Source organism: Argentina silus (assembly GCF_951799395.1).
Source record: "Argentina silus genome assembly, chromosome: 9".
Taxonomy (NCBI): Eukaryota; Metazoa; Chordata; class Actinopteri; order Argentiniformes; family Argentinidae; genus Argentina; species Argentina silus.
In genome coordinates, this window is record NC_139663.1 from 11930443 (window position 1) to 11948196 (window position 17754).

The window sequence follows — 17754 nt, forward strand, 5'->3', positions numbered from 1 at the left end:
CTGTATATGCAATGTTGGATCCATTATCAGTTTCTATTGGTCAGAAAAAGCAAACAAAATAATTTCTGAGATTTATTAAGAATTTGTTTTGCGTATCAAAACTACAGTACAAGCAGAAAAGGCAATAAAATACATTGACAGGAAATAATGTTCAGTATATTCTCAACACTTAACTTTCATGTTTACAATACAAATAAAGTATGCCAATGCTATTTCATGTTATCCTATCCTTGAAATCTTAAATCTAAATCCATATCATTTAAATGTCATATGAAATAACATTAGAGAATAAAAAATAAATAAAAGTAATCACTATGATTTGCAAAATCCCCAAAAATGTCATGACAAAAGATTAAGAACAAAAAATAAGTGTCTGTCATCAAGACAAGACAAAACTTCATAAACCATACAATTAAAATGATTAAAACATACAGTAGTTTGAATTACAGTAATTAATTTAACGTATAAAAGGTAATTGTATCAAAATTATATGTGAAATAATATTCTTTGAATAGAAAGGCACTACATGAATTGGAAACCCACTGAATAATTGCAAGGATGATTGATCTTTCAATAATGTATAATTTTGATAATGCAAGATTTAAGAACAAAAATACACAAGGAAAATATGTTGTAATCAATACAGAACAATCTAAGGGTTACATGATAAGTACATTTAAACTGATTGATATTTGAAAAAAGGAGGTGATCTTTATTCATTAGAACATGATTGGCACTGTGCTTGCCATTTACAATCTAACAGCTGTTAAACTACCCAAGCAAATGCACATTTCTGAGTGTCCTCCATTCAATGGGATTGAATGCCCTCTACTGTTCACAAAATTACTTCTGACTGTCCCAGGTTTTCTTTGGCCACAGTAAGTCAAGTATAACAGTCAGGTTGATGCTTTCTCTACACAATGGGCTGAAATTCTCCTTTTAATTGTGAGAAAGTAGTACTGTAGTTTTGTGTTTTGATTTTGTGTGCCATAATGTTGTACATTGCATTTGACCAATGCAACCGCCTTACATCATCATAAACCAACATATACGGCTGTTTGTCCTTCCATCCAGAGCTCTGCCTATGAATTTGAGAGTGGTAACATTTCTTCAACACATTTTGTTGCTTTTCAAATTACGGACTGTGGCTTTAAAAAAACATACTGTATTAGAGCAACTTGTGTCATTATGTGGCATAGTGAGTCCCCAAATAAAACAAATACATGTGCTATATCTGACGGGCTGACATTTTGTTGTTTTTCAAATGACTGAATGTGGCTTTAACCAAATACAACAATTTTACATGTGTGTTTCTAAACTTGCAATAGCTTGCTCTTTTGTGTACAACCACCATCCTTCAGGAATTTTACCAGTGCCCTGAAACATTTTGCCATAGTGCTTTTCCAGGTTACTTCTGAATCGACACACAAACCACTTCCAGTATGGCAGCTGAGAGAGATCAGGGGTAATGCTCCAGTCAGCATACTCTTCACCACCAGTTCGGTACATTTTGTAGGGAATGCTCTCATTTGAATTATAACGTGGGTAGAATTGTTCATCACTTGCAACTGATGTTGTGCAGAAATTAATGCAAATATCATTTGTGCCCTTTGTGGACCATCCATTGATTCCATCTGGGCGATGGAAAGGGACACTGTGATCAACAGAATCGTGATGCTCCATGGTGTTGGTGCAGACAGCTTTGCAGAAGGGACACTGTACCCAGCAGCAACTACAGAAGTGTTTGATCAGAATCTCATCAGGCCTCTCCCTGAACTGCTCCATATTAAGGAGAGACAGTTCGCTGCAGTCTTTAAACAGTTGTTCAATGATGTTACTGAGACCGTTTGTAACTACTTTCTCGAGAAAGTCAAAGTCATTGATGTCATCATAAGAAACACTACACACATGTCTCTCTGTAAATGTGAGCACATCTGAAAGTTTATCAGAGAATATCTGCAACCACATGTTTGTGTCCCCTGTGTTGTTTTTGACTTCTTCTGTTGCAGAGTGAGCTGCATGATTAACACACTCCTCCTTGTGTTTTATGTTGTCCTTGATCATGGCAAGGAGTCTGGCATTATCTTCTGTGTGGATGTATGTATCTACAGCTTCAGTGATGAATGTCTCGAAGTGTCTCCTTGGGTAATGAATGTAGTTCATGAACTTGTCAAAATCCTCCTCTTCTGCCAGTGATGTCAGGATGTGTTTCTCCATGTTAGACCTGCACCCATTAAATGCTGGGAGATTGGCCTTAATTTCTCCAGCCAGAAGAATAGAAATCTTGTTGTAGACAGACTGCACAATAGATGGCTCTAGTTTGCTGCAGATGAGGTTACCCAGCACAGCTGTTGATGTTGCACCTTGGCAGTAGCCTTTGAAGATGCTGTAGTACTCTTGTCTCTTTTCGTCAAGATAATCAGAGGCCTGATTGGCTTTCCTGAATCTACTGTGAAGCTTAGTGAATGTTCTTTCTGCAAGCTCAAAGACGTAGAGTAAGAGATCAACACTGAACTCTTTCGTGAATATGTATCTGGGACAATTTAATTCGTATTGAAGTATGCTCCCCGTAACATAACCTGCTATTTCTTGGATGTAACTGTCTTTGTAGCCAAACTTTTCAATCTGTTTCTCTTTAGTTATGCTCTCTATGTGCTTTGTGATATCTTGGATCAAGCATCTGATGAACTCTTGATCATGTGATGTTAAGGCATTAACATCCTCAAGTTGACTCTTGTTCTTTGACAAGGAAGGAATTAACATGGCAGGGATGCTGAGGAGCTTGTTGGTGAAATAACCTGCTAAATTGTTTTCTTTTGTTTGTTTGTTAATTTGAGCCCCTTGTGGACCTGTGTGATTGGGCTTTTGATGCTTGTTCAGCATGACATAGTGGCTATAGTCTCCTAGGGAGCATATCTTTGAATAATTTTTCCTATGCATCTGCTTATTCACAAGTGAATCTTCATGGATGTCCATGAGAATACATTTCACATCCTTCCAAATATCGATGTTGTAGATTGATGGTACGTCATGGGTTAGCTCCTGAACCCATGCTGACCACTCATTATTGAATTCTCTCTGCAGTCCCTCTTCATCACTGGACTTGTGTTGCAGTTCAAATGCCAGCTCTTTGCTCTTTTTCAACAGTTTGCTTTCATACTCAGTCTTCTTTTTATCTAACCTTTTCCGAGCCTCCTTCTGCTGTATAAGTTCCTCTAACTTTCTTTGGGCTCCTTTTACAATGTCGTTGTGAAGCTCATTTACTTTGCACTCAAATTTCCCTCTCCACTGACTCAAGATCTCTTTATCTCTGCCTTCATCAAAGTAATGTTTCATGGATTTGTCTACTTCGCCTTTGGTCTGCTTCATTTCTGCTTTAAGATGATTTTCGTCAACTAAATGTAGTTTTTCATTTTCGATTCTGTTGTGCAGTGTGTTTTCAATGTCCACCATGGCCAATCTGAGACTGAAGGTCCATTTTCCGTACTCAGATTCAAGTTTTCTGTACACAGCAATTTCCTGAGTGTTTTTAAAACTGAAAACAAAGTTTTCATTCAGCAGAGCATTCCACAAGTCTTGGATGCTAGATTTGAACTGTGAGAGCCTCATGCCACCTGATTTTGAGGCTTTGGAGAGGATTGTGTTCCTCAGTTCCTGGACATTCTCACTGTAGCATGGGTTTGGAGGGGCCATAGGCGGGCTGCCCTCCCACAGCTGGGCAAAGTACTTCACATCTTTTTGTATATCAAAGGCAATGACGTCATTGAAACACTCTGCATTGCACTTCTCCTCTTTGGCTGCTAACTGGGTCATCTCATCCAGTTTGTCTTGAAGTCTCCTCTTTCCCTCCATGTTTTTTTCTCCAGCTGTGATGTCCCCAACATTCTGGTGTACAAATACACAGCCAGGGGTCAGCCGGACCTGCTTCATCCTCATGAATGCCTGAACAGCAATCTGAATAATGTCCTGCATCTCAGAAGGATTCTCTCCAAAGATGTTTATCAAAGTCATATTTCCCAAACCAATGACAAATGTTGCCAATTCATTGTCACGGTTGACTGTTTCCCTCCCTGCTAACTCAAGTGCTCTGAGTCCCTCTGTGTCAACAACAAGAACATAGTCGAACCTGAAGTCTTCTTTCATCCCCTCTGTCACTTTCACTAGCTGCATGAAAGCACCTCTGGTGCATCTTCCAGCGCTTACAGCAAACTGCAGTCCAAACATTGCATTCAGCATTGTAGATTTCCCAGTGCTTTGAATACCCAAAACAGAAAGCACAAATATTTGTTTGTCACCAAGTTTCTTTATGACTTCATCTAGAACTTGTGTGATCCATGTTAAAGGTACATGAGCTGCATCACCATCCATCAGTTCCATTGGATGTCCTGATATCATAAGATCTGCTGCCAGCTCAGGAAGGTTAGGTAGGTCCTTTGTCTTTCTCTTCATGGACTTGGAAAGAGATGCCCCAGCTTCATACATCTGTCCCATTTCTCTCAGGATATGCTCCAGCCCAAAGGTTGCCTCACTGAGTTTCTCAGATATGTTTTCCAGTTGTGCTTGTTTTTTTGTCAGTTGTTCTGATTTATCATGTCTCTTTTTCAAAGCCAAGACTTCTGACCATTTTTCATTGTATTTTAAATTAAGGTCTGAAAGTTTGCTTGAAGAGCAGTCATCCAAGAGGATCCCTACCCACTTGAGAAAGTATGTTTTCTCTTTACCAGACAATGAGTGCAGTTTATTGACAAATATCCCCATGAGTTCAATACATGCAGATGCATGTTGTTTCTTCCTTATGTCCTCCATTTCTTGTTGTATGTTGCTCTTTTGCATCTCAAGGTTCCCTGGCTGGCAATTAAAGGAGTTATCTTTCAGACAGTAAAGGTCTTTGTTTTTCTTGCACCAGTCATGCCACAGTCTCCCTTGGCAGGGGAGGAATTTCTGTTTGATTTCAGATGAATCTTTTCCCTTCAGCAAATTTGTCATCTCCAGTGCGGCAGCCTTTCCTGTCTGGCAGTCCTTATCGTCCTCATCCAATACGATACTCTTTTGTGCTGACATTTTTTCGAGTGTGAAGTTGCAAGAAGATTTCACTAAACTCTCTCTGATGCTCCTTTTCAGTTCTTCAGATACATCAGAGTGATTTCTATCTTTCAGCCCTATTTTGTACTTTCCTTCACATACCTTAGATACAGTAGAACTATCCTCACATAATAATGCTATGAGTGGCTTTGGAGAATCGAAAAGGCCCTGCAGAACAACCAACCTTTTGTCATCCTCATCAAGATTTGGCAGAAGGACAATGTTCACTGTGGCCATTTCAACCAGAATATCACGCTGTCTTTCGTTGGCTACAGCATCACCATGGAGATTACAGAATGCAACACAGTCAGTGAAATCATCAGTGGACTTTCCAGAAGGGCAGTACCAGGCAATCTCTACAACACCATCCATTAGGATACGTGTCTTAGTGCTGCCTGGGCAGTGCCTGTGAAAGAATGTGTTGTGACGTGGGTTGATCAGGCTGTTCACCAACTGAGATTTAGAGGGGGACACAGAACCAAGCCTGAAGACTGAGACCATTGGTGTTTCAGCTTTGTAAATGGGTAGGCTTTTGCTTGTCACTTCAGTTGATCCATCAGTTGACTTCCAGTTCTTCTTGATCTCCCGAAATGTCCATAGAGGGCATTCAATCTCCTGGGTGAAGGGATTTGGCACAAGCAAAGGCACGGCATACTGACACATAGACAGCTTATTAACCATGTGCTGCCGAAGGAAATGGTCAGAACAGTGAAAGACTGCCATCTGAATGTCCATTGGGTGAACATGGTCTTTCATCTGTACTGTGTTATCAATGGCAGCCTCTTTGTTAAAGAGTGCATTGAAGGCACATTTTCCTTGTAAAAGGTTCTTTGTGGGTTTTTTTTGTTTTATGTCACACTGCTCATTTGTGTCCTCCCTGATAGGAATGCTCCTGGCTCTGTAGTCAAGCATCAATAACTTGTGTAGGAAGGTACAAGCCAACTCCTTCTCTGTTCGGACCCCCTGTTGCTGTTGTGAGGAGGAGCTGATGTTAAGGAAGTCTGCAGTGGTCAGTTTATCTTGATATTTGCTTTTGAGTTGAAGTCTACTCAAAAGCTCGCTTATAACTAAATCTTTATGCTCCTCATGTTTCATTGCTTCATTTTCTTTGGTAGAAATCTCTGTTGGCGCAAGTCTGAACTCTTCTTCCTTGAAAGATCAACCATAACACACATATTTCAAACGCACAGTCAAACTTGATGGGCCACTTGCAATGTCACTAGAATGTTGGTGACTAAATTGAGGAAACTTCTTCAGGCTACAAGTTACAGTAACATAGCTAGTTCAAAACACTGCCTTGGTAACAATTTAACCCACCTGCAAAGAAGGTAAGGAGTTAAGGTTAGTCAAACCAAATATGTTGTGGAGAGGAACTAGATCGTTTTGCGCAATGGACAAAGCTTAATGCGCTGCATGTGTTCGAGAATATTGAGACTGTAAGAAATTAGGCAACACTTTAGCATGGGGAACACTTACTGTATAAGGCATTCATTTGTGGTTTTTAAGAAGTAGCTAATTGGGCGATTTTGGGGTATTAGCCATTTATTAGGTATTTATTCACTGTTTTCTTATTCTCATGTTATTTTCTTATTCTCATATAGTAGCAGGCCTCCAATCACTGACTCACATCCGGGGACTGAACCAGAGACCTTGGGGTTACTGGCTAGCCTCCCTAACCTCAAGGCCAACCTTGCCCACAATAACATTGTTGTGTGGGTGTGTGTGGGGTGTCTTGATGGGCTAGGTAGAAAGCAAACACTTATAAGCTACCAAAGGGTGCCTAATATGTGTTCACTAAAATAAAATGTTACCAGAAATTAATAGGGCAACAGACTAGAGGGGCAAAATGTGGGAATTTCACTTCAATCAACTTTTGCAGGGATAAGTATTTGCTTTGGAGCCTAAACGTAAATGCTGACAAATTGCCATTACATTAAACCACTCCTGTCCTTAGCAGCCACTGGAGGAACTGCAGGTTGTGCACAAATATCTGACAAAGAAATGCTGTTGTTCACTTTCATGCAAGTTTAAAATGTAATTTGATAAGTAATCTGTAATCAAGGTGTACATAGCCCTCTACCTGACCCTCTACAAGATGCATTGAAGGAATATTACCAGGTTTAGGAATGCCTACTGTACAGTGTCAGACATAACCTACAATCCTGTTCATAACAAATGGCGAGTTTGTCTAGTCTACTAGTCTATCAGAATCCTCTTTCAGATATTAAGGCTATTAATGACCAAATACTACAGGTTTTCCAGCACACAGCTTTGATACCTGTGCTGTACACTGTAAATTGCACTCTGTCCATGTTACTCAGGATCGTTTTCCTGATCACAAATTGCATGGATGTCGCAGAGCACTAGCGATAGACCCAGGCAGTCAACAATGGAGCACTCTAGTAGCCTGCTCTTTTTTGGCACGCTTGTAAAATCTTGAATCTGAAGGTCATGGTAAGCACTGCTGAGCAGGTGTATCCAATTAAAACGAGTTGTCTTGGCTTGTCTGATGTTACCACTCAAGTTAAATTTAAACTTTCCAGAACACACTGCCTTGGGATTACCGCACGTTGCAAGAGGCCCTACTACATCCTGGAAAATGTTCTCACTTGTTCTGTCATATGTTCTGATAATAGGGCTTTTTGAGGTATCAACTTAACAGTAATGCTTTAGCTCACAGCCCAGCTATGTAATGCCAATGGAAAATGTCTGGTAGCCTGAAATAATTCAATACAAGTACATAACTACCTGGTACCAAATGGTACACTGTGATGCTTGAGTCAATGAATCTCAATGAAACCAAAATGTAATGACAAAAAATTGTGTTATCAGAAAAACCTTCCTTATACAACCAAGCTAATAGGCTCCAGTGTACAACCACAGATGTGTAAGGTAGTCAACACATATTTTTCTGGTTGATTAAAAGGCTTCTAAACACTTTCATTACAATTACTATGAGTAGAATACAAGTCTCTAATGTGACTAGAATACAACCACTAAGTTGTAAGGTGGTAAACAAAAAGAGTAGCAAATAGGTATGTGATCATTAAAATAATGATGAATTATTTACCTCATCCTCATCTGCAATTGCCTCATCATCCATGCTCACTGGTAGATTGTGCCCTAAGTAATAAAAACAAAAGAGATGATATTAAAGCACATAAACACATATTCCATTTAGTTCTCAGAACTACTTTTTATTGATTGTAGTAATTAATGTGAACTAATGAATAACTGAGTTTTAAGAATTTACTAACATGAATATCTGTCTTTAAAACACATTAGTTAATGTATTACAGTATTACAGTAGTGGTTTAAACCATACCTCTGAACTGACATTGACTATCATCCTTATAAATCATTTATTGAAATATGGTACCAATTACCTTTTCTTTTTTCTTTTTTTTCACAAAATGATATAAACATCATGAAAGAAAGTGTTACTGGATTTTGAGTCTCTTGAGCATTTGGTGAATTGAAACAAACCTGATAACGTATTATCCTCCACTTGAAGAAGGAGATTACCAGACTCATTCTTCACAGTATCACTATCACCAATCAATGCAATTGTCAGATCAGGTTTCACTGAAACATGAAAAATGTACAGATGTTAGTATTTGTATTACCATAACAATGCTATACTATGTGCTAAGAAATGAGACAATAGAAAAAAGCCACACCTTTTCCACAGGTTTGCATGAAACTAGAACACGTTGCTTCGTCTGTCCTAGATTCTTCAAACTTCTTGTCATTTTGTTGGTCATTGAGGTCAGGCTTATCGTCTGTGACTTGAAGCGACTCAGGCTGTAGAAGCAGTTGCAGAGAATGCATCGTGTTATATTTTGTCCATTTGTCCATTTACATTTGCAGTTGTATACATTATTATAACTATAAAATAGACCATTTTTACGGTTTTAATGCAATCTAAAATATTATGTTAAAAGTAGACTCTGAGGTATGACGTCTTAGCAACGCGTCCGAGCAACCAGCAGCGCGACGCTGCCAGAGAAAAAAAACGGTGATTCGAGAATAGAATGTGTTGCGACAAAGTGAAAATCCCAAATTCTAAATCCCAGTCCAAACCAAAGACATTTCAGAGAAGGGGGGACAAGATTACACCGTAAAATTGAATGCGATTGTCAGGCAGTGAAACGAGTGGACACTCATCATATCCAAGAGTCTACCTTTATCATATCTTATATGTGATGTGCTCGATCATAAATATTCTGCAGTGACACCACAAATTAATGTTGATTTAGTCTGGAAATAGTACGGTTGCTTTTGGAAAGGCTTGAAGTGGTTTCATTATAATATATATAATGACTGAAATAGTGGATTAGCCATAAACATGTTTTTATATATATATATATATATATATATATATATATATATATATATATATATATATATATATATATATATATATATATATACACACACACATACATACATACATACATACATACATACATACATATAAAACATTGTTATTCCTAATCCACTATTTCAGTGTCAAAATAATTTCCTTGAATATCTCTTACATTTTCTCTGCTCTTTGAGACAATATTTCCCACAAGTGCTGAAATCTGTGTTTGATGACAGTGGTCTGAAAGCTCTTTTGCGTCTTGATCTTGATGAGCAGGAGAAATGGTGCAAACAGGTGTCCTCGCCAGTCTTTGATCGTCTTCCAAATCGTCTTTGTTATCTGTATCTTCTTGTATGTTGCATGTGTGTTCGTCAAGGTCAATGTCTGTGTCATTGTTGTCTCTGTTTTCTTGGTGACTTTCCTGATAAATGTCTAAGTCCATTACTGACACTTGATCATATGAACTATTCTCAGCCTGATTCTCTCCCAAACTCGCATTTTCGCCTCCTGGCAGTTGGTTTGTGAGGTTCGATGACAAATCCACCAGTGCATCTTCAGCCTGTGTCTCCGGCTCTGTCATTATCAGCTGCTATGGTTTAAGTCACTGCAGAAAATCCAATAAAATGTATCAACTCTATTTTGCAGGTATTTTATCCTCTTGGTAAAACATTGTTCAACCTTTTGGGGGTTTGTAGTTTAAAATGAAATAATAGATAATTAACTATTAGTGTCTTTGAATACATTTTGGAAATCTCCAAAGATCATTGACATTTATTTACAAATGAAACACATAAATAAAATGTTACTTACTCTTTTTAGAGCGTTATCCTGTCGATGTCTATTCACTCCTGACTGAGATGAATGATTAACCTGAGTATTTATTGACGTATGATTTCCTTGTAAATCACATGACTATGATAAATTGAAACTTAACATATTTGTGACGGCAATGAAGTGCCCCACCTGCCAAAAAACCGGTTTAGTCAGTTAAGATCATTGATGTTGATCTGACTTATTGTGCCTACTCCATCATCAAGTTTGCGGACGACACAGTTGTGGTGGGGCTGATCTCAGAAAACAATGAGGAAGCCTATCTGGACGAGGTGGCAGACCTGTCACTCTGGTGTCAGGAGAATAGCCTCATCCTGAATGTCTCCAAGACTAAGGAGCTGATTGTAGACTTCAGGAGAGTACAACATCTAAGGACATACACGCCGCTTGACATCGGTGGGACTGCTGTGGACAGGGTGAGCAGTTTTAAATACCTGGGAGTCCACATCACAGAAGACCTGACCTGGACTACCCACATCAGTTCACTGGTGGGAAAGGCAAGGCAACGCCTGTTCCATCAGGCAGCTGAGGAAATTCAAAGTCTCCCGGAGGATCCTTCAGTCCTTCTACTCTGGAGCTGTGGAGAGCATCCTGGCTGGCAACATCACCGTCTGGTACGGTAACAGCACGGCCCAGGACAGGCGAGCTCTGCAAAGGGTGGTACGCCTGGCAGAAAAGACCATGGGAGCTTCAACCCCCCCTCTCCATGTCCTGTACATCAGGAGGTGTAGAACCAGAGCCTACAGGATAATGAAGGACCCTCACCACCCGAAAAACGGACTGTTCCAGCTGCTGCGGTCAGGCAAACGCCTTCGCTGTCATGCAGCAAGAACAGAGAGGCTAAGGCTGAGTTTCTTCCCCCACGCCATCAGGATCATCAACGATGACCCCACCAGTGCCCCCCTCAAGTCACTCACACACTCACTGACATCATAACACATATGCACACACATAATCATCCATCTGCTGTTTATATTGCTTATACTGCTTATACTGTTCATTGTTTATACTGTTCATACTGTATATTTTTTAGTACTTCTATTTTATTTTATTTTATTCTATTTTAAAACTTATTGTTGCACTACTCTGTGGCACTGTCACTTTTGCATTTCACTGTATACTTGTATGCACGTGACAAATAAAGAATCTTGAATCTTGAATCTTGAATCTTGAGATATTAGCGAGGGAATTAGGTGCCCCACCCAACTTATTTGCGCATAATTTAAACACCACAATATAATGTCTCTCAAAAGAATGTCAGGTAAAGCTTGACCTTGTTTTCAACCGATGGTTCACAATAAGATACCAAGGGAGACTCATATGTAGACTCAGTGTACTATTACTTGGTGAATGAAAAGATCTGTAGCTAATGCATGCTCTGCCATGTAACTACATTTATATCATACAGTGAAATAGAATGTTAGGGTTACATCTGCGCACATGCAATTGCAATCATTAGCATGTTTCCTCTCACATTAGTTAAGGAATTCTATATTTGCACTGGAGCAAGGCCTTTAGATATGTCCTCTGAACTTTGCAGCTCCCCAAAGCAGTTAGTAGTCTGAGCTGATAACTTAGTTATATCACTAAGGTCACTTGAGGAGTTCCCTGTAAATCACGTGACAACGATAAATTGAAACTTAACATATTTGTGACGGCAATGAAGTGCCCCACCTGCCAAAAAAACCGGTTTACTCAGTTAAGGTCATTGATGTTGATCTGACTTATTGTGCCTACTCCATCATCAAGTTGTAAGATGTAAGATATATATTGTAATGTAAGATATATATATATTATAATGACTAGATGGGTTGAGTAGATGTAAAAGTGTGTGTGATATGTGTTCATGTTTATACCTCTGCTTGTCTTGTGAATTATTGCCTATTATTTATTTAATTATCACAGTTCAATTAATGAGTTCAGAGTCTTTTGCACCTGCAGTCCTGTTATCAGGTGGGCATATTTCCATTGTTCATCTACTCTGTCAAAAGAAGACAAACTGAAACTTATTCAAAACATATTTTTATTAAACCGATAAAGAATATGACTGCTATTACTGGTAAATGTTCCACATACAATCATATTTAACATTGTTTACATGTGTAGTTTTAATATGTGTGTTACACAAACATCACATATAAGTCAGAACAGATCATTTTATGTTAGGAGAGTTTGTAGTCCAGTTATAAAAGTTAATATTCAGATTAATTTATTGATTACCTTCACAATTGTCACATATGCACGACAATACATGTGTTTCATTGTCAAAAAGATGTATGTGTACTCACATGTATGAATATAATACTGGTTGAAAAAGTCCACAAAGACCATCACTATGTAAGCTATAGAGGCCATGATATAGGGCTACTGTATGTATTCAGTATTAGATTTAGTCATACAACAGGGTATATTAACCTTTTATTTTGCACTCATAATAAAATTCTCACACTCTGCTGCTTTCTGTGTCAGCTGTTGCCCATTCATTATTCGGCTCAAATATGTTCCTGATAAAAAAAAACACCTGACAGGTCAGATAAGTCCTGATGTTGAGTTGACTGGTACGGCGCTAAGGATGTCTGTGTTAGCCGCTGGAATGTTACCTGACAATACAAACTGAATATCTGTGCTCATAGCAACCATCATGTTGTCTCTGAAGATATATGTGAATATATCAGATGCACAGAAACTAAATTAAACAAACAAACAACAATGCATATTGTCCCTTTAGTATACACATCTTGTTACAAATTATATTGTACAGTAGACAGTAATGATTTATTTCCCTTTTAAATCCTTGGAATGTTAGTAGTGTGAAATGGCTGGAAATTAGTCTTCTGTTTAATTTATGAAACACACTTCAGTATGCTTATGTCCATGTAGGTTGTGTCTAAATGGGTGATATAAATGGTTTCTAGTAGACACATAGTCTCGTCCCCAGACACTTCCACTCAAATGCACGAAAGGTCTGGTGGACCAACGCGTCAACGTTGGCCTTCATTAAGCCAATAGAAAGAGTGTTGAAAATGGACGGCATTGACGTTATCTCGCATCAATCATCTCCCACTGCACTTTCCCCCAGTGCTTGCGCACCACACATTTCTGATTCAGAGATCCGGCCTGTAGCCGTGTGAATCGCTCAGTACATTTACTCCCACTAAGGCCAGGTTTGAGTCCTTGTTATTGGAGGCTTATATGACCAATAGCCTGGGGACAAGGCTAGTAGACACACAGCCTTGGCTCAAATTCAGTGTCATGTGTTCCTCCTTGTGGTTGCTTGCCTTCATGTGAGAATATTTCTCAACAAGCTGCAACACAGGGTTGTATTCCAAACACACAGTTCTTCCTTCATGCTTCAGAGATTCACCATGTATGACCAGACGTTGTTTGTTCATACTGTCGGCTCATGTCTGAGAAAACTAATTTCAGAGCTTCTCTGAACCAGAGACAAAGGTGAACCTGTTGATGAGAGGCTGTAGAATGTAAATAGTCTAGGCTAAATCGTTTTAAGGAAAAGAAAGAGGGATCCATCTGAATGTCTTACAGTAAGTGTTTGTATTCAAACTCAGTGGTCTATGGTCTGAGGAGCCCACCAACAGAGGCTCTGCTATCACAACCACAATCGTTCTGTAAATGTTCTAGACTTTGATCTCCTCCTCCTCCTCAGTGAAGGCATAGGGTGCTTGGTGGCCGCGGGACAAAGAGGGAGAGGGGACCGTATCTGAGCCACAGCCCTCCACGCTCTGACTCCTCCCGCTTGAGAAGGAGCCGCCCCCGTAGTGACGCGACAACACGTCCGCCGCCCTCTGAAACCTCTCAGCCTCCATCGCTGGCTCGACCCGTGATGGGGACCCCATGGATGCGTCCGGTGTCTTGACAGACCTCCTGTCCTCTTCCTGCTCCGTCCCATCCGAGCTGCAGGAGCGCCCCCTGTTGTTCACTCTGAGCGGCGTGCTCACCATGGAGGGGTTCGGCGAGCTGAGCACGGGGCTCTCTCCAGCTAGCTCAAAGACAGAGTCCCGCTCCTCGTCTTCCTCCTCGTCATCCCCTTCCCCATCCTCCTCTTTCCAGCTGTGATTGGTAAACTGGAGGCAGCTAGGGCTGTCAATCAAGGCAAACACCTCGCTCATTAGGGAGGGGCCTAGGTCCACGGAGAAGGAGGTGAGGGAGTCGGAGCGCGTCAGTGAGAAGCCACCGTTGTCCGGGAGTGAGCCGCGGCGGAAGTCTTGGGCAAAGAGTCCTGTGCCATCCTGCAGCTGTCTGTCGAGGCGGGAAAGGCGGGGCAGTGTAACGAAACCAGACTGCAGTCCTGCAGGCACACAAGAGGAGACATGGCACATTAGAGCACATTTAGTTTAGGTTGATGTTAACCCAACTACATACATACTTTACCTGGGCACAATTGACAAAGAATCATTGGGGGATTCCAATTCCAATAGAAAACATATACAAATATGTCATCTTAAAAAAGGTGCCAATCCCTATGATGTGTACCTTGTATCATTTAATTGAATCAGTAATAGATCAGAAAAAAAACGGTCCACTCATGTCATAAAGGAGCTATTGAAGGTAGTCGGAGGGTCTTGCGGTTTCACTCCTTGGCCAGAGGGTGGCAGTATAAAACAACCAAGCGTCAGTGTCTTGCTTAAGGTGTTTTGTCGTTTCAGGGCACCAGCCCAACCCACACACATTCCACAGTGCCATGACTTCACTGGCTCTGAATGCTCCCTGGAGGGGGGGAGGGAGGGGGGGGACTCAGTTTTATGCCTACTGGACAGTTCTCGACCAGTACTGAAAGAATAGAGGGAAGGAGAGAAGGAGGGAAGGAGGGAGGAGGGAGGAGGGAGGGAGGACACGGAGAGATATAAAGAGGACGACTAATAATGGGAATGAATAGGGGCTTGATGACTGGAAAAAGTAGAAAAAAGTGAAGAGTAGAAAGGAAATGAAATGAGGGTAATGGGACCAGAGAGGCAACAAATATGATCTATACATAGATGTGAAAGGTTGATAGAAAATTCCCCCAGGCCCTCTACTATAGGTCTCTGTGCCCACTGTTGGTGCTCTTCATTCGGGTAAATTCCATCTGAGTTGGCTAATGATTCTAGAGACTGGGGGAATTCCAGACATCCCACATACTATACTCAGGACCTCTCCCCCAACGCACGCACACACGTATGCACACACACATAAACACACACACACACACACACACACACAAATACTCTTACACACACACACACGCACACACACACACACACACACACACACACACACACACACACACTTGAGGGATATACTGAATGATGTGTTTATGTGGTGTAGTCAAGCAGCACAGAAACATTGGAAATGACAGGAAATGTCCTCTCGGTATCTTTCTCTTCCCCAGCTGTGCTTGTGTTTATAGACTTAATTGTCCACAGGTGTTACCTGGGTGATTCCAGATGACTCAGAAAAAGCTAGTCTGTTTGTTGGTTGTCTAGAGAGATGAGGGGGGAAGTGGCAAGTGTGTGTGTGTGTGTGTGTGTATCTGTGTGTCTGAGAGAGCGTGTGTGTGTGTGTGTGTCTGTGTGCTTGCGTATGTGTGTGTGTAAACATTTATGTGGTCAGTGCAAAGTTATGAGGTAAAGATGCACATTTTCATGTTCCCATTAGAGCACAGCGCATAACAGTTATAAATGACATTGTAGCACTGCAACATGGCATCTCCAGCCCAGACCAGCTAATTTATCTATATATGCCATTTAGCTGACGCCTTTATCCAAAGTGACTTACATTGCAGTGAGTGCATACATTTCAGTATATATAGTCCCAAACCCCCAACCAAAGCGTTGTTAGTGCTATAAATGACTGAATCTTAAAGCACAGAAAAACTCTGTGTGAACTCTACCGCTTTTCAGGACTTTTATTTTGATGTCAAATGTAGACACTGGAAGTCAGACTGTGTAATTAACTGGTATCGAAAACAGTTACTGGTGTAAAGAGTATCAGTATAGAGCAACAGTTACAGCAGCGGGATCTAGAGGTCTGGAGATCTTTACAGTAAGTAGTGTTAACAGAAGTGGTTACCTATGCAATGCCATAGTGGCCTGTGTACCGCAGTGTGTATATTGTCAGAATGCACATATTCAGAGGTTCACAATGTCAGTTTCAGTAGAGTGTAGACTAGGCCTACACCTTCCCTGGTAATGAAGGGAGAGTAGGTTGTTTTCAGACATGTACTATAGTCCAGCATATGTCAGACACTTAATAGATCAGAAACCACACTTTCTGAAATCTCTCCTTCTATTGTTTAGTTAATAAGGCTCCAGGCTATGTGTTGGGTATGGAGAGTTAATGCTATATCAGTAGTGAATGGTTAGAAACAGGGGAGTCTGGTGGATATAGAAATCGGAGGACAGGCTCATTGTAATGCACGGATTGGAATAGGGAATGGTATCAAACACGTGTGTTTTTGATACTATTCCTTATTCCGTTCCATGCAGTGCAATGAGCCCTTCGTCTGATTTCTACCTCCACCAGCCTCTCCTGCTTAGAAGGGGGGAAGTACCCAGGGCTGCTGTCATTCCTGTTGTACAGTAGCTGTTATCTCACCGTATGTGTAGAGAGAGTTCTCAGGGGAGCTCACTGAGCTGGGGAACAGCACCCTCTGCAGGCAGCCGTTGGGAGTGTCCACGTTCAGCTGGGGCAAAGAGATGGCATTCTTGATGATGGGCGAGATGGGCGGTGGTGGAGGTGAAAGTTCACGGGAGCCTGTTCTGGGCCGGGGTGGCGGGGCCTTCCGTACGTGCCTTAAGGTACGTGAGAAGAAGCTGGTGGTCTTGGAGCTGGTGGAGTCCGGACTTCCTGGTTCCCCGTTGCCACCGTGGTTGCTAAGGAAGGAGGTGTCGCCGAACACGTCTCCGCCGCGGCCCACGTGCATGGTGTGGCGGAAGTCGGCCATCGGGGGGCTGATCATGTCCACGGAGAGGTCGCTCTTAAAGCGCCGCTTCCCCTGAGAGGCTGACACGAGGCCCTTGATCCCTGGCAGTTTGCCCAGACTCATGGTGACAAAAAAGAATATCCCTTTATATCAAATGAATCAGGGAAGTGAAATTCCAAATTCCAAAATGAAAGGAGCAATAAATTAAAACGTAAAATGAGAATGAAGAGCAGAAAGAAAAGGCCTTGATCCTTGAGACAGAAAATACAAATATCAGTTTGTTTTATGTGTTGAGAATGTGTGTATAATCCATTCCCCACACGGCAAGCGCCAGCTATTCATCCACAGTCAAGCCGCAGTTTTCCTTTAGGATTTTCCACTGAAGTTTTCCACTGAATGATGGTCATGTGTGGAGTCAGTCAACATTCAAGTCTCTCTCTCGCTTTCTGTTTCTCTCTCTCTCTCTCTCTCTCTCTTTCCTCCCTCTCTCAGGGTCCGTCCTTTTCTTCTTTCCCAGCAGCTGTTAGTCAGTAGGAATAAAAAGAGTAGAAATTAC

The 17754-nt window shown here is 41.0% G+C and overlaps 2 protein-coding genes across 2 annotated transcripts; both read right to left on the bottom strand.

Annotated features, from left to right (window-relative positions):
• Positions 1-68: 68 nt before the first annotated feature.
• On the bottom strand, positions 69-10295 carry LOC310809057 (interferon-induced very large GTPase 1-like). Its single transcript, XM_083676186.1, has 6 exons — positions 10259-10295; positions 9624-10052; positions 8763-8886; positions 8569-8667; positions 8153-8205; positions 69-6231 (listed from the first exon to the last, which is right to left on the bottom strand). The coding sequence occupies exons 2-6, from the start codon at positions 10026-10028 to the stop codon at positions 1300-1302; spliced, it is 5613 nt and encodes a 1870-aa protein (XP_083532312.1). The 5' UTR covers positions 10029-10052; positions 10259-10295; the 3' UTR covers positions 69-1299.
• Positions 10296-12294: 1999 nt separating this feature from the next.
• On the bottom strand, positions 12295-17321 carry LOC310810309 (cdc42 effector protein 1-like; the record flags this gene model as incomplete). The annotated part of the gene is made up of 2 exons (XM_083678008.1): positions 12295-14585; positions 16871-17321. The coding sequence occupies 2 exons, from the start codon at positions 17319-17321 to the stop codon at positions 13915-13917; spliced, it is 1122 nt and encodes a 373-aa protein (XP_083534134.1). The 3' UTR covers positions 12295-13914.
• Between the last annotated feature and the right edge of the window lie 433 nt (positions 17322-17754).

Bases quoted from the DNA above. Each gene is read 5' to 3' on its own strand.
- LOC310809057 (XM_083676186.1), bottom strand. From the start codon at position 10,028: ATGACAGAGCCGGAGACACAGGCTGAAGATGCACTGGTGGATTTGTCA. The intron at 8,887-9,623 runs GTAAGAGATATT...CTGCTTCTACAG, and splicing joins TCTCAAAGAGCAGAGAAAAT to CCTGAGTCGCTTCAAGTCAC. The intron at 6,232-8,152 runs GTAAATAATTCA...TGATCTTTCAAG, and splicing joins CAATTGCAGATGAGGATGAG to GAAGAAGAGTTCAGACTTGC.